General features: G+C 49.3%; 1 protein-coding gene across 4 annotated transcripts in view; it reads left to right on the top strand.

Annotated features, from left to right (window-relative positions):
- LOC119952024 (short transient receptor potential channel 5-like) overlaps window positions 1–16,312 on the top strand; it is a 175,445-nt gene extending 159,133 nt beyond the window's left edge. For all 4 annotated transcript variants that reach the window (XM_038775494.1, XM_038775491.1, XM_038775492.1 and 1 more), the window contains 2 exons: window positions 3,848–3,937; window positions 15,338–16,312. In XM_038775494.1, coding sequence (XP_038631422.1) covers window positions 3,848–3,937; window positions 15,338–16,084 — 837 coding nt within the window. In that variant the 3' untranslated portion in view covers window positions 16,085–16,312. The remainder of the gene's footprint in view (window positions 1–3,847; window positions 3,938–15,337) is intronic.
- Window positions 16,313–16,861: the final 549 nt, after the last annotated feature.

Genomic DNA, 16,861 nt, shown 5'->3' with positions numbered 1-16,861 from the left:
TACAATCACTTCTCTCACCTGTCTGATGTAAATTCCTAGTCAAACGCTTTCCTGGCGCCCTGTTCATTACCACTTCAACCATTTCCCTCACACCTCCCTTACTGATGTTTATGCAGTCTAACTGTCTCAAGTTTAATTAAGTTAGTCACATTCCCCGTGTCTGCGTGGGTTTCCTCCGGATGCTCCGGTTTCCTCCCACAGTCCAAAGATATGCAGGTTAGGTGGATTGGACATGATAAATTGCATTTAGTCACCAAAAAAGGTTAGGAGGGGTTATTGGGTTACGGGGATTGGGTGGAAGTGAGGGCTTAAGTGCAGACTCGATGGGCCGAATGGCCTCCTTCTGCACTGTATGTTCTATGTTCTAAGTTCATACTCGCACACACATGCTTGTTTCCGTGTATATGACAATAATATTACAAAAATATTAAGAACTCTCATTTTCCTAACAGCACTCAATCTTTCCCAATGGGTCAAAGCTCAGTTCAGATATCATCATAGTAAATGATTTTTGCAGCTGCTCCATTGCCTCTACATCCACATGGCAAGCCAAATTGTTTGCAGGTCCACAAGTGTGGTCAAACCAAACTGTCCATCTAGAGAGACTCTATTTTGTGTCCCATTGCTGTATTTAATTGTTTATGTTGAAGCTATTCATCTCCATCATTTTGTCTATTGTTACACTGCATGAAGAACTTCCTGATATAATCCTGAATATATTTAATTACTGATCTGTACCTATGTCACTTGTCCTACTCTCACATTTTAATTTGAAGTATAGTGCCATTCTGGATTAAACATCCCACATTGCATAAGCATGATTACCTCTCCGATGCCTCCTTTTCAAGCTGAAAAACCAAAGTTTCTTCAATTGTTCCTCTTAACGTTAGAACCTAGCACAAAAGATCAGCCTTCTGGTCTGCACTATCTCCAGCACTTCACTATTTGACTGTTTGCTCACTGACCAAATCTGGACACAATACTCGAAGTGCAGTATGTACAGTTTGATTTGATGTTTTATGGAGGGAGCCAATTTTACAGCAATTAGTGCAGCATGATAAATGGGCTACAATCTTATTTGGCATTTATTTGCTAATATTTTTATGCTGCGTAAAAATGTAACCACCATCATCAAGAAGTAAAAGGTTTTCCAAATGTTGATCTTTTTCCAAAGCTGGAGCCATATGGATGAATTGAAGTCTGTTAGTGCAGTGTTCTTCAAACTTTTTTTCCGCGGACCCATTTTTACCAACCGGCCAACTTTCGGGACTCAACCCGGCCGACCTTCGCGACTCACGCCGGCCGACCTTCGCGACCCACGCCAGCCGGCCTTCGCAACCCACGCCGCACGACCTGTGCGACCCACGCCAGCCGACCTTCGTGACCCACGCCGCACGACCTGCGCGACGCATGCCAGCCGACCTTCGCGACCCACGCCAGCCGACCTACGCGACCCACGCCCCACGACCTGCGCACCCCACCGTTTTCTCTTACCTTGTTTGTTGCTGACAAAAATTGAGGAAATGGTTTTGGGTCCCTTTGGCCCCAATGGTCCCTTTGGCCCCCCCGAACTTGGAAAAAAAAGTTCGCGCAACAGCCTCAGCAGCTGGCTTTTAATAGTGCCGACTGCAAGTGGCCTTCAAAATGGGCAGGATCAGATAAAAAAAATGCGGGCGCACTGCGCATGCGTGCCCGATCGTCGGTGCGCGTGCGCATACACACCGATAATCGGGCATTCATGCGCAATGCGGCCAAATTTTTTTTATCTGATCCTGCCCATTTTGAAGGCCGCTTGCAGTCAGCACTATTAAAAGCCAGCTGCTGAGGCTGTTGCGCGCGGATCTGCCCGATCGGGAGAGCCACAACGGACGGCTCCATGACCCTCCCGACACCCACCCACAACCCACGAGTTTGACAATGCCTGTGTTAGTGCATGGTGAAGATGATATCTGATTGCTTTCGCAAAACTTTGCCATGAAATAATTCTCATCTCTGTTATCACCCCGCTGATGAAACCAAAATCTCTTTGGAGTTTGCAGCAAGTTTAGTGTCAGGGCAAGACAGTCTTAGTTTGTCACCATTTGTCCAAATGTGAGGTTTCAATGTACTCCAGAATTAAGTCGAGCGAGACTCTCTTGTCCAGGGGTTCTCGCTATCCTTTACTCGAGTGTCAGGTGAGGCCATTATCTAACCAATTAAAGTTACACTAACTGTCAGTGCCAATTAAAACAGCTTTGCACCGTATACTGCAGTTCCAGTGAAAATACACCAAGGCATACAAATCACTATTGGCAACATCAACCATGGGAAGTTATATTTGCATCCTATTTCTCGCCAGTATTTTCCCAGAAGAATTAACATAAAAATTCTTCCCTTCGCTATTATTGTATCTGGATGAGGTTTAACCATATACATATAATTAAAAATGAACTGATAAAACCCCATAATATTCCTAGTTTGACACTCTAAAATTCCTTACAAATATTTAGCTTTAATACGAGCACAAAATGTTTTTACTAAAATTACTTTGTTCTTGCATTGAATTTCTCCCAATTTCTTCCTCTGATTTTGCTAATTATAAAAAAAGCATAATGGAAAACATTTTCAGTAAGTTTATGCAAAAAAGAAAATCAAAAATTGCAAATGAAGATCACTGCAAATAACACATTATAATTGAGACATCTGTGTTTTTTGGGGGGGGGTTGACTCTTCCGTTGAGGCTCAAGTTTCACTTACAGAAGCATCAAGGGGAACTGCTCATTCTTCTTTGGTGATCACTCACTAACAAGTATGATAGTCCACCTAAGAACATTGAACATATAGTGCAGAAGGATACCATGTGTCACTGGTTATGGGTTCTGTGGATCCTTGCATGGCTGATGAGCCTGATCCAACAGCCGCATCTTCGATCATACACTTGGCAGGTGTTTCCAAGTCACAGGCAGGTGTTTCCAGGTCTTGGGCAGGTGTTTTCAGGTAACGGGTAGTCTTTTCTCAGGCTCCTTTCCGGGCCTCCTCTTGCCATTGGGCGTCCTCAAAGAATTGTGTCCCATCCATTAGGATGTTCCTCCAAGTAGGTCTCTTCTGAGCAAGGGTCTCCCAGGGTGTTGACGTGTATGTTGCATTTCTTGAGGAGGGTCACCCAGATGTTGATGTCTATGTTGCATTTCTTGAGGTAGGCCTTCAGAGAGTCTTTGAAGCGCTTTCTTTGTTCACGTTTTGTTTGGGAGACTTCCTTGAGCCGGGCGAAGATGATTTGCTTTGGCAATTGGGACATGGCCGACCCAACAGAGTTGGTTTCCGATGATCCTGGCCTCGATGCCGGTGCTCTTGGCTCTTTCAAGGACACGGTATGTTAGTACGCCTGTCCTCCCAGGTGATGCGGAGAACCTGTATCACACAGCCTTGATGGTACCTCTCCAGGGCCTTGAGATGGCATCTGTACATGGTCCAAGTTTCTGAAGCAGATAGAAGAATCGGGAGGGCAACTACCTTGTGCATGAGGATCCTCTTGTCAGCATGGATTTTGCAGTCGTCAAAGACTCTCATGCTTAGACGTCCGTGGATTATATACGATGTTGGATCACCGTTATGATCTGTTCACTAACCAGTCAAATGAACAACCCAATCTTTATCATCAAAATGAAGCATTTGCCAGTGATGATACTTTCGCACGACGATGATACATTTACATTAAATATCAAGCCAAATGTTTACTAACACTTCAGATTGAAGTCCCTTTAAATGTAGCAAGTTCATCTGCTTAATTGTTTAACAATACAGCTAATGATTCAAATTAGTTACAGTAACAAGCATAATGAAATAATTGTTCCTTTTCATTTGGCAGGAGGTTATTAAAAATTTAGTAAAAAGATACATTGCAGCTATGATCAGAAGTGCTAAAACTGATGAAGGACTTACAGAAGAGAACTTTAAGGTAAACATGGTACTTGTTTTAATACCCCTTACTTTCTGGTACTATTTTGATTGTGGTTTCAAGCATTTGTTGTCCTGCACACCAATTCCCACTGGGAATCTGATGGAGACAGAGAGGTAGATAATGCAATTTGGGTTCACAAATTCATTCTCTTTTTTTTCTTGTAAATGCCGTGACTTATTCACTTCCAAATCAGCACCCAGGTCAATAAGTCCCGGTTCAAAGACAAATCTTGTCCATGGACCTCTTTGCTGCCACTTTACATTGCCAGCCAAGACTTCAATCGTATTGCAGTGGTGTTACTGCTGCCCCTGGGGGAGGCGGGGTGGTGGTGGTGGTGGGTTGGGGGTGGGGGGGGGGGGGGGGGGGGGGGGGTGGAGACGAGGTACTCCTCCGGTGCTTTGTGAATTGAGTGCAGTAATGGCAAGATGCAATATCTTTTCCAATTTTCTGCCTGCTGGGTTGTATGGAGTTATTCCAACCATCAGGAACAGACAGCTGGCAGGGATATTGCTGCCTGTGTTGTGGAAGTCAATCCACAGTGTACATGGACAGTTTCCAGAACATAAGAGTGCCTCAGCATTTGCAGAGCCATTGCTACACGACTGCAATGTGGCAACAAATTTCAAGCGCTTTTTCCTATTTCATCTCAGACGCCTCTTATGCCATTAAAAAAAAGTGCAAATATTTGCAGAGCTATGGGGAAAAAGGAGAGGAACTAAATTATTATTATTAGGGGCAGCACGGTAGCTAGCATAAATGCTTCACAGCTCCAGGGTCCCAGAATTGATTCCCGGCTGGGTCACTGTCTGTGCGGAGTCTGCACGTCCTCCCCGTGTGTCCGTGGGTTTCCTCCGGGTGCTCCGGTTTCCTCCCATAGTCCAAAGATGTGCGGGTTAGGTGGATTGGCCATGCTAAATTGCCCGTAGTGTCCTAAAAAGTAAGGTTAAAGGGGGGGTTGTTGGGTTACGGGTTTAGGGTGGATACGTGGGTTTGAGTAGGGTGATTATTGCTCGGCACAACATCGAGGGCCGAAGGGCCTGTTCTGTGCTGTACTGTTCTATGTTCTATTATCTCCTTCACAGGCTGAATGGCTTCCTTCTTTGCTTCATCATTTTATGAATCTAGAAATGATATTCGGAAATAACTACAGCAGTTGACATGTTAATCTTTGAAACCAAGTAAAACACAAATGCGCGTAAGATCCTGGTATCAGGCACAACCATTAATTGCCAATGGATGGTTAGAATATAATTAAATATTAAATATGTCATTTGAGACATTCTGAACCAAAATCACAGGCTGCTGGTAATAAACTCTGCTATTGGAAATCTGACCCCAGTACAATCTCACCATGGGCTGGATTCTCCGTTTCTGAGACTAAGTGCTGACGCCATCGTGAAAACTGTGGAATTCCACGACGGCAAAACAGCGGGACAGGTGAAAGAATTCAGCCACTCCAAAGGGGCTAGCACGGGCGTCAAGGGAAAGGCCACACTTTGCAAGCAGAACGGCAGCGGATTCGCCGGTTCCGTGATTGCTGTAAAGCTGCAGCCGCACTTAAGGGATTCTTCACGCCGCCCCCCCCCACACACACACAAACACACAACCGTCGCAGCCAACATGGCTGGAAGGAGTGCAGCGCCGCGCTTCCATGATGCTGAGCTGGAGACCCTCCTGGACTCAGTGGAGGAGAGGCGGATGGTAATGTACCCGGGAGGAAGGTCGTCAGGCCCCACCATTTGCCGTGCCTGGGCGGAGGTGACAGTCGCCGTCAGCGAAATCCCCCAGACTGCCATAGAGTTCAGAAAGAAACTGCACAACCTCCTCAAGGGGGCCAGGGTGAGTAGGCAGCACAGTGCCCCCCACACACATGTGACCCAGATCACCCCCCCCGGGGATGGCCAGACCCCCACCCTGCCCCACATGCCAGCACCCATGCCAGCTGCAATGGTCGTGTGCCCTGGCCACTGATGCCATCATCTACCCAACCCCTGGGCTGCATGCGCCGGACTGTCTAACAGTGTCGTTGTTTGTGTTCCCCGCCCCCCACCTCCACCAGGACAAGGCCGCGTACAAACGCCGGGAGCGGAAGAAGACCAGAGGGGGATCACCAGACCTGCATCCCCTCACCATGCCCGAGCAGAGAGCACTGGACGTGGTCGGTGGCTCGGAGGAGAGGGAGGTCGCCTAGTTGGAGGTTGGCGGTGCGCGGCAAAATGAGACCCCCGTCTCATTTCGGATCCGCATGACACATGTGTGTCCCCTCCCCAACCACCTTCACCCACCCCCCTCACCACCTCAGCCCTCAACCCCTCACCTTAGCCCTCAGCACCTCACGCCTCACCACCTCACCGTCATGCCTCACCACCTCACCCTCACGACCTCACCCTCACGCCTCACCACCGTCCGGCTGTCTAACCATACATGGTATCTTGTGTCTTACAGGACCTGCAGGAGATGGGCCCGGCCCATCAGGGGCCCCCTGCTCACAGCCAGTGCCAGAGCTAGTGCCCTGCGGACGGTAGAGCACAGATGGGGAGAGCAGCCAGAACACCAGGCCTCTGCCCTATGTTATTCTCTAAGTCTGAATAAAGATTGTAGACTTCCAGTTAACACAGGTCCCTGATTCTGATGGTGTCACCTATTGTCAGTGCCTTGAGTGGGATCTCATGTTGATCATAGTATAGTTTTTGTTTGGAGCATAGGGCCCGCATGTCATCGAGAACTGGAGCAGATGTGAATTTGTGAGATTCTTTATCATGCCATGGCATGTTTGTAGTCTTGTCATTGTTTCGCAGTGTGCTGTGGCATTGTCCTTCACGTGCAGAGTTGTACTATGTTGTACAGGTCGTTGTTTCATTGTTGTTTCTGTCGTTTCTGTCTTTGCTGTTTTTGTTGTCATTCTTGTTGTTTTTGTCATTTCTGTCTTGGTTGTTTTCGTTGGCGTTCTTGTTCTTGTTGTTCTTTTTGTTCTTTTTGTCACGTTTGTTGTTTCTGTTTTTGTTGTTTTCGCTTTTATTCATGTTCTTTTTCTTGTCATGCTTGTTGTTTCTGGGATGCTTCTTGTTGCTTTTGTCGTTCTTGTTGCGCTGTATGTTGTTTTTGTTGTTGCTGTTATTGTTCTTGTTTCTGCTGTGTCTCTTGCAGTTTTTGTTGTTCTTGTTGCGCTCAATGAGTGTGCCATGTGGATGATTTGAGTTATTGTCACAGTTATTGGTGTCAGTGTCCTTTGTGGTATCTGCTACATTGAGCGTATCTTCTCGAGAATTGTGAGAATGATCTGATGTTGCATTGATGTTGATGACATCAGTCATTTGTGGTGGATTTGAATCCTCTTCTTTGCTTACTTGGTACTCCTCTTCCAGAGTCATTTCTGGTTCACTTGAATCATCATTGATTTCCAGGTGCTCCTCTTTTGGAGTTATTTCAGGTTCACTTGAATCATCTGTGATCTATTTGTATTCCTTTTCTGGATTCAAAATCTTCACGATTTCATTTTGTTGTGGGTCATAGTACTCCTTTTCTGGAGTCAAAATCTTCAAGATTTCTATTGACATGGCTTCTCTGGACTCATGGGTGGCCGTCCTCTGATTATTGAGTGCTTCTGTGCCGATGAGCTATGTCAGTCTCGCTGTGATCCTGCACATCCTATATGGGAATTGTGATTTCTTCGTCACTTGTCTCACATACAGTGGGTAAATTTTCAGTGTCTTCTTCTGGTGGCTCAAATAAGCTTGATAGATCTTCATGGTCTTGTACATGCATAGCGTTCGCTATGGAGTATTTTCTTGCTTCCATTTTTGAGTCTGTCACCAAGCTGTCTGTGGAGTCTTGCTTCACTCTCTTTGTGGAGTCCTTCAGTGCTCTCTCTGTGGAGTCTGTCATCGCTCTCTCTGTGGAGTTTGTCATTGCTCTCTCTGTAGAGTCTGTCATCCTCTCTCTGTGGAGTCGTGCAGTGTTCTCGCTGTTGAGTCAATCTGTGCTCTCTCAACGGAGTCGTTCTGTGCTCTCTGTGTGGCATCGTCTTCACCTTGGTATTGCTGTCATCCAATGTACCAACGATCTGCCATGGCACCATGGTATTGGATTAATCTACCTTGAGAAGAGTCGTATTGAGCTTTTCAACCGTGTTGTTGATGCTGTGATCAGGATCTCCGAATAACTCAGCCATGTCTCAGCAGTATTGTGTGTATTGTTCATTGGACAAATCATCGCTTCTTGTTTCGGAGTTGTAGTCATTCTCTTCATGTTCAATGAACAAATCATCTTGTGTGGAGGCTGGGATCCTTCGTGGTGCGTGGATCACTCTCTGTTTCTTGGCGTCGGGCCGCAGCATAATCCTGCACTCACAAGTCAGGATGTCATATATGCTGGGCTGAAGATTCCCCATTCCGAAGAACTCATTGTCGGGGTCTTCATGGTACAACACCTCTAGTTGCGGTTCGGATTTGGTACTGGGGTAGCCATCTCCGACGATGAAATCTTTGTCTGAGTCGTAGTCTAGGACCATATCATCTTCCCGGACAGTGCTAACTGCTTGTTCCAGGGTGTTGCAAAAGTTATTTTCAACTGCTGGCGTAAGTTCGGGCATTATTCTTTCTTTTGAGGCAAGGAAATTGGGTTTTGCAGCTTTAAATTTCTTTTTGTTCATTTTCGTACATTTCCCTTTTAAGTGGGCGTGATCCTGGTCCTCTGACGTCATGACGCTCGTGACGTCATGCGTAGGACGCGATTGCCCATGCGCCCACCGAGTTTCTTGTATTGTGCCCTCTTTTCGCAACTGAGCATGTGCGGCTCCTTTCCCAAGATGGCTGCCGCTCAGAACCTCCGTCTTTCTCCGATTCAACCTTCGCCTTGTGGTGAGTGTTCGTGCCATTTTTACCGATTTTGTTTTCTAAATGATGATTCTGTGTTTGTAGAGACTCAAAGTATTGATTTTATTTTTGTTCATAAGCAAGGCATTTTGTGTAGCGATTTCTAGAGTTAGATACTTATTTTGTGAAAGTTCTTCCCTCAAATTTTTATCAGATAGTCCAGAAATTAATTGATGCATTATCACATTGTCTCTGAAATCAGCATAATCACAGTTTTGTGGTATTAACTTGAGATTTGTAATAAAATCAGAGACGGGGGTCGTGGGAGAATCACGGGAGGGCCTCCTGACTTTTTTTACACCCGCCTGGCACCCCCAGCGATTCTCCCCCCCACCGCTCGGAAAAATCGCCGCTCGCCATTTTGCACGGCGACCGGCGATTCTCCGAACCCGATGGGCCAAGCGGTCGGCCCTTCACACCTGTTTCACCACGGCAGCAACCACACCTGGTCGCTGCATTCGTGAAACGGGCGCCAGATGCCCGTTTGGGGCATCTAGGGGCCCGATTGGCACGGGAGCACCACGACTGTGCTTGGGAGGGGACAGGACGCACTCTTTCCCCTCCGCCACCCGGCAAGATCAAGCTGCCACGTCTTTCCGGGCGGCTGAGGAGAAAGACGGCCACCGCGCATGTGCGGTTCGCGCCGTCTGCGCGATGAAGTCATCCACGCTTGCGCGGATTGGAACCGGCAACCCACGCATGCGCGGACGACCTCACAAATGCGCCGTTTTGCGTGTCATTTCCGGCATGACGAGGTGGCAGCCGGGAAAGACGGAGGCTCGCTCCTAGCCCCCCCCCGGGTGGGGGTGAATTAGGTGCGGGGAGCGGGCCCCGAGGCCGTCGTGAACCTCGGCCGATTTCACGACGGCCATCCCGAATTTTATCGGGAGTGGAGAATACCACCCGGGGCCTCGATTTGTCTGACAAGAGTTAAATCTTTCCAGCATGTCACCGGACTGACTGTTACAGTGTTCAGCAAATTTTTTGAGTATAACGTCAACTTTGGTGTTGTCCTCACCTTCTAAGTAATTCAAGCAATTATAGATTTCTCTAGCTTCATGCCCTCCTGTTGAGAGTAGTAGGGCTATTTTCGTTGCGTCAGAGGCAGTGCTTAAATCATTAGCTGTGATAAATATTTGGAACAGCTGTTCAAACATTTTCCAGTTATAACTTAGATTACCGGTTGTTTCCAGCTGCCATGGAGTTCCAACAAGTTCCATCAAATCAGTTAGTCGTTGAGGATCCATCTGCTGCGAAGTCTTCCACAGTCGAATATCCAGTTTAAGTTTTTCTTCTCTTGCTGGTGTCTAGCTAGCTTTCTGAAATCACTCCTGGTATCATATGTTATTCTCTAAGTCTGAATAAAGATTGTAGACTTCCAGTTAACACAAATACTTTATTCAGTGCGTTTGTTCTGTTTCCAGAGCTTAACTAGATACAATACAGTCAAGAGGTATGGCCAGTGAAGCTAAGGTAAACTGCCTATGCTGAGCTGTCTCTGTCTGCTGCTGTTCACTAGCCCTGTGCATCACAGATGTACAGATCAGTACATGCCCGAAACTCAGGACACCAGATATCAGGTCAGAGGAGGACTTTCCATCAAAGCTGTCTCCAGCACCCTGCAGCATCTCAGAGACTATCACCTCGGTTGCGCACATGAGTAAAGTCGCTCCTGGGGCACTATCTGGTGCGCACCAGATATTGTATCCGGTACAGCAGGTGGAGGTAGGAGCTGCAGAGGGGCCGGACGCTCGGAAAGCATTCCGGCCACAAGAAACAGCTGCCGTCCAGACGGTCCCGGGCTCCTGGTACATCCAGTCCCACCCACTGTGCAGCTGCAGTCAGAGACCCAGGGGCTACAGGAGGGGATGGTAGCCGGCTTCCAGCACCTGCAGGGGCTGATCGAGGAGTCCATCCACGTGCAGGAGCAGGGTGTGCCACCCAGGCCGAAACCGCACGGGCAGCATCCGCGGTGGAGGCAATGGGTCGACGGTGCCGGATATGGGTCTGAATGTGCAAGGCCTGGGGCATTCTGTGCAGGTGGGGGCCGAGGCCCAGGGCAGGGAAGCCCTCTCACAGGCAACCATGTGCCAGAGCCAGCTGGGGTTTGCAGTGGCGCTCCTCAGCGTGGCCCAGTCACAGCACGCCATTGCTGAGAGCGTCGGCGGCAATGCCCAGGTGCAGGCCGGCTTGGCGCAGACACAGAGGGAGGTGACCCAAAGGGACCTGGCACAGTCCCAGAGGGTTGTGGCCGCTCACTGGCTGATGTGGCCCACACCCCGAGGGACGTGGCCCACACCCCGAGGGACGTGGCCCACACCCCGAGGGACGTGGCCCACACCCCGAGGGACGTGGCCCACACCCCGAGGGACGTGGCCCACACCCCGAGGGACGTGGCCCACACCCCGAGGGACGTGGCCCACACCCCGAGGGTCGTGGCCCACACCCCGAGGGACGTGGCCCACACCCCGAGGGACGTGGCCCACACCCCGAGGGACGTGGCCCACACCCCGAGGGACGTGGCCCACACCCCGAGGGACGTGGCCCACACCCCGAGGGACGTGGCCCACACCCCGAGGGACGTGGCCCACACCCCGAGGGACGTGGCCCACACCCCGAGGGACGTGGCCCACACCCCGAGGGACGTGGCCCACACCCCGAGGGACGTGGCCCACACCCCGAGGGACGTGGCCCACACCCCGAGGGACGTGGCCCACACCCCGAGGGACGTGGCCCACAACCCTGAGGGACGTGGCCCACTCACTGGCTGATGTGACACAGACCCTCAGGGTGGTGGCATTGTCGACAAGTGATGTGGTGCAGTCCCAGACGGAGATGGGCCTCTCCCTGCGCTCCATTGCTGCAAACGTTTAGACCCTTGTTGAGGCCAGAGCGGACCTCCTGTACTGGCAGCGCCAGGTGTCCCGGGGGGGGGGGGGGGGGGGGGGCCTCAGCGGATGGATCCGCTCACACCCCCGTCCTGTGGAGAAGGTGGCACCCGCAGGAGAGGTGCCGGAACCGGAGCACCTGAGACTACTCCCCCCCCCCCCGGTGTATCTGGTGGGAAGCGGGTAGAACAGGACAGTACCACACCGCCTGGGATGTCCAAGGTGCAGCCGGGTCCATCCAGGCTAGGCCGCCCCAGGAGACGTGTGCCAACGGGGACCCTCGTCGCAGGGCAGGAGACATAGCAGGCTACCTCCATTTCTGGGGAACCACCTTGGCGTAGTGTGAGGCCAGAAAGTTTAACAGCAGTTAAGTTGGCACAGGTGCAGGACACAGTTTCGTTATAGGGGCTAGGGCACAGGCTGCCTATATTTGTTCAATAAACACATGTTCATATCATTCAACCTGCCTTGGTGCTCTTTCAAATGGGTGTGGGGGTGGGGTGGTCTGTGCTGGCCAGTGGGGGTAGGGGACAAGTGAGGCCCAGCTCGCAGGGATCACCCAGGTGGAAGGTGCTACTGTGGGCATGAGTCAGACCCGCAGAACGGGCTGTCATCATCCTCCATCCCATGGACGACACCCACTGTCACTGCCAACCCAGTGCCCCCAGCTCATAGGGCTGCAGGTATATATTACGGAGGGGGTGTGCATGCAGGTGGTTTGGCAACGTGAGTGGTGAGGGTGTTCGGTGGGAGGTGAGCATGTTCGGTGGTGTGGGAGGTGAGCGTGTTCGGTGGTGAGGGAAGCGACCCCCCTCCACCCCTAGCCTGTGAACATGTCTCAATGAGAGTATTCTGTGTGTGCTGGCCATGGCAAGAGTGTTGTGCGGCCACCCGTGCCTGGCCAGGCCCCATGTCCCGCTCATTGTCCCCCTCCACCTCATACTCCACGTCTGACGAGGCCTGCCCTTCCTCCTCATCCTCCTCCAGCACATCGCCCCTGCTGGTCTATATTGTGATGGACGCAGCAGACCACCATAATGCGGGCGACCCTCCTGGCCTCTTACTGGAGGGCCCCTCCAGAGCGGTCCAGGCACCTGAAGCGCATCATCAGGACCCCGAAGCACCTCTCGACCACACCCCTGAGCGCTGTATGGGCATCATTGTAGCGGTTCTCCGTGTCGGTCTGTGCCCCCCCGTGTAGGCATCATCAGCCTTGATTGCAACGGGTGATGCATGTTGCCCAGCAACCAGCCCCGCAGCCGGGGGCGGGGGGGAGAAAATTGTCCTGGAACATGTCGGGGATCACCGAGTGTGGCAAGATGAAAGAGTCATCTACACTGCTCAGGAATCGGGCGCGGGCATCCACAATCCACATCTGATGGTCACAGACCACCTGAATGTTCATGGAGTGGTAGCCCTTCCTGTTCGTGACCTGTGGCCTGTTATCCGCTGGTGGCCGTAGGGCGACACGTATCCGACTGATGACCCCCTGGACCCAGGGCATCTCGGCGAACCCCGCTGCCCAGGCATCCTGGTGGGCGCGGTCCACAGGATACTGGATGTAACGCTCCGCCTGGGTAGACAGGGTGTCAGTGATGGCACAAATGCACCTGTGCGCTGATGTCTGGGGGATGCCGGGAAGATCCCCACTCGGCGACTGGAATGATCCTGTCGTGTAAAGGTTCAGCGAGACCGTCACCTTGGCGGTCACCAGTAGCGGGTGCCAGGTGTGCCATCAAGTGGCAGATGTGTTGCACTGTCTCCCTGTTCATCCGTAGTCTCCTTCTGCATGTCTGGTCCGGAAGATCCTCAAAGGACATGCGGTCGCGGTAAACGCATGGCCTCATCCGGCGCCTCCTTGGCACCTTCTCCTCCTCCTCGGCCTGTCGGGTGGGCGGCCCTGCAGCCTGAGCGGCTGCCACCTGTCCCTCTGCAGCCCGCAGCTCTGCTGCAGCCTCCGCCTCCCCCCTGAGCGGCCTCTGCTCATGCTGCCTCGGGGTTGCATACAGGGCTGCATACAGGGCCTGCGGCCCACGCCACTTCCTACTTCCTCTATCAGTCGCTGCAGCCAGGAATTCGGCCCATTTGAGGCGCTGAATTAGTCGTCAGGACCGCTAACGATATGTCTACTGTACTTTCAGGCCGCGCGGCAGGTGCTGAAATTTCATCGTTTATCGGGGGCCGAAGAATCCCGATTTGGCGTGAAACCGGTGTCAGGCTTGATTTCCTCATCAGAACCTATTCTCTGCCCGATCGCGTTTCGCGATTTCGGCGTCAGCTTAATGGAGAATCCAGCCCCGTATTTTTGTGCTTCTAGCAAGTGCTAGATAAAATTTGTGATATCTTGTAATTGCCTTCAAGTGGAACCTATCTCAATGCCAGCTAATATTAGAAGAAAATGACAGATTCCTTCAATGTTCTAGCGATTAAACACGTTATTCAATTTCGTACAATGTGACACAGACCAGAGAGTTTGAAGAATAGGCTTAGCTGGTTGGTGTCGAATTAACCTTATTCCTTACAAGCTTGGAGTAAGTCATTCATAAAACAGTTTATGTATACCAAATGGGCTTTATTAATACAGCATAGGTGATCAGGTCATCCAGTAGAAAGGGTAGCTTTGGGTTTCTCTCATTCCAAGTCACGCTGGAAAAACCACGTTTTAGATTCAAAGGTACATTTTCCAGATAAGACTTCATGAGTTATCTGTCCCTGGAACTTCGCAAAGACCATTTGTCTGCTTAAACTAGAACAGACCTTTGTTCTATACTACAGTTAATTGCTACTTCTACCTATTTTTAATTACTCTATAGTTGCAATCACTTTTGGTTGTTGTCATTCCAGTCACTTTGTGTGGGCATTCCTTATAGATGATAATCAAACATTGGGAGAGTAACGAAGCGTCTTTGTTCATAAAATCCTCACTGTTCTCCTGTTATCCTGAGAAAGGCCTTTTGTTATATGATCAGATATAGTTATTCAGTTTGATTATTAACTCCTAACTCTTCAATCCAGCCAGCAGTGAGGGGCCACAATTGGCCATTATTTCTGCAGGGTACTTGCCTATATTATACAGAAACCCAAAATTGTTTTCTGTAACATAGGGAGCAGTGCTGGGAAGGAAGCAATATCCTTTTTGGCTTATTGGGAGGTAGATTTGGATAAAAGTAAAAGTGTTGTTGGGGATAAATAGTTAGCATTTAAAAAGTAAACACTGATTAGAAATGCGAGGAACTAGGTGACAGCAGATTTGACAACAACACTGGGGACTAAATTTACAAAATTATTGAAACATTCTGAGTTGGACTATTAAAGTAAATTCATCTCTTTTACATCATTAAATTTAGTAACTACTCAGTCATCACCAAATGTTTCCACTGTATTTCTATGATGGTGAACCTAATAGTACAAGACAACTGAATATCTTCTCCTGAATACCATCATTCTGATCAGGAACATATGCTTACATATCTGGGTTCCTTCTGGTCTGTATGACTTGGTACCCCCATGGGCATGGAATTTACCAAATATGTCATCCATGTTTGGAGGGTAAAAGCATCCTTTGATATATCATAGGATAAGGTCATCTAGATTTGACCTCTGCAGTGCAGTAATTGGTTTTATTGTTATTACAGGAACTGAAACAGGATATCTCCAGTTTCCGCTATGAGGTTCTTGACCTTTTGGGAAACAGAAAAGCATCTCGAAGAACATATTCTACCAGCAGCGATGGGATGCAAATAGGAGACTTGGAAGAAGACGGTGCAGAAGAAATGAAAAAAATGGTGTCGTTCAGTTTGGCAGGTGAAAGCAATGACCGGAATAAGCTGAAAATGAACTCTTTCAGTGTTTCAGCTCTAATCAAATCAGTTTCTGGAATTGACCTGAATGAAGAAACATCTAAAAATAATATGCTGAGTAAGCAACCTTCATCAGTCAGAAATGGCAATCGATTCCAGAGGTACCCAAACTCCAAGAAGGATTCTTTCAAAAGACTTGGCCTCTTGTTCAGCAAGATGAATGGGCAACTCTCTGAACCAAGTCCCGAGCCTGTCTCGAGCATTTCTGATGGACTACATCAAGCGCACAATATGTGGCAGGACTTCACGTATTCCCAGATTTCGAGTCCTAACAATATAACCAAGAGTGAGAGCAGTCTCAATGCTGTTGGACTTAATGAAGTGAACAGAAGAAACAGAATTGATAGCCATTGTTCAGCTAACCATAATGACTCCTTCAATTGCTCTTCCAATATCAGTGCCTCCAATAACAAACTCATTGACTCATCAAGTGATGTCTATGACTCCTGGGGGGATGCCTGTGACTTGCTGATGACCAGGTGGAACAGTCGTCAAGAGGACTATGTAACAACTCAATTATAATACAGTATAATATATCGAGATATTACTTTACCACAGGGACTTTGGGTCTTATCCATGAGGAATTATTTTTAAAACTATTAAATATATAGAATATGTGGCTGTTAGGGTCTTTTCTAAAGAGGAACCCTGCTTTCTGTAAATTACAACTTGTATTTGTATAGCACCGTTAATACAATAAAATGTCCCAAGGCGCTTCACAGGAGCGTTATGAGACAAAATATGATGCTGCGCCATGTAAGGCAACAGTATATCAAACTGGTCAAAGAGATAGGCTTAGGAGCATCTTGAAAACAGAGGGAGAGTGGTGGAAAGATTTAGAGAAGAAATTCCTGAGGCACAAGTACCAAAGGTGGGGCAATTGAAATAGGTGGGGCAGCATGGTGGTACAGTGGTTAGCACTGCTGCCTCACAGTGCCTGGGACTTGGGTTCAATTCTGGCCTTGGGTGACTGTGGGGAGTTTATACATTCGGCCAGTGTCTGCGTGCGTTTCCTCCAGGTGCTCCGGTATCTTCCCACAGTCCAAAGATGTGCAGGTTAGGTGGATTGGCCATGCTAAATTGCCCCCAAGTGTCCCAGGGTGTGCAGGTTAGGTTACGGGGTTATGAGGATAGGGCGGGGTGGACACGGATAGAGTGTTCATTTGAAGAGTCGGTGCAGACTGGATGGGCTGAATGGCCTCCTTCTGCACTGCACGGATTCTGTGAAAGAGACCTGAATTCAAGGAGCACAGATATTGGGGGGGTTGTGTCGCTGAAACCAATCACAGATATAGGGAA

This window comes from Scyliorhinus canicula, chromosome 17, assembly GCF_902713615.1.
Source record: "Scyliorhinus canicula chromosome 17, sScyCan1.1, whole genome shotgun sequence".
Lineage (NCBI taxonomy): Eukaryota > Metazoa > Chordata > Chondrichthyes > Carcharhiniformes > Scyliorhinidae > Scyliorhinus > Scyliorhinus canicula.
Note: the sequence above shows the minus strand (reverse complement) of the source record. Positions and strands in the feature narration are given on the sequence as shown.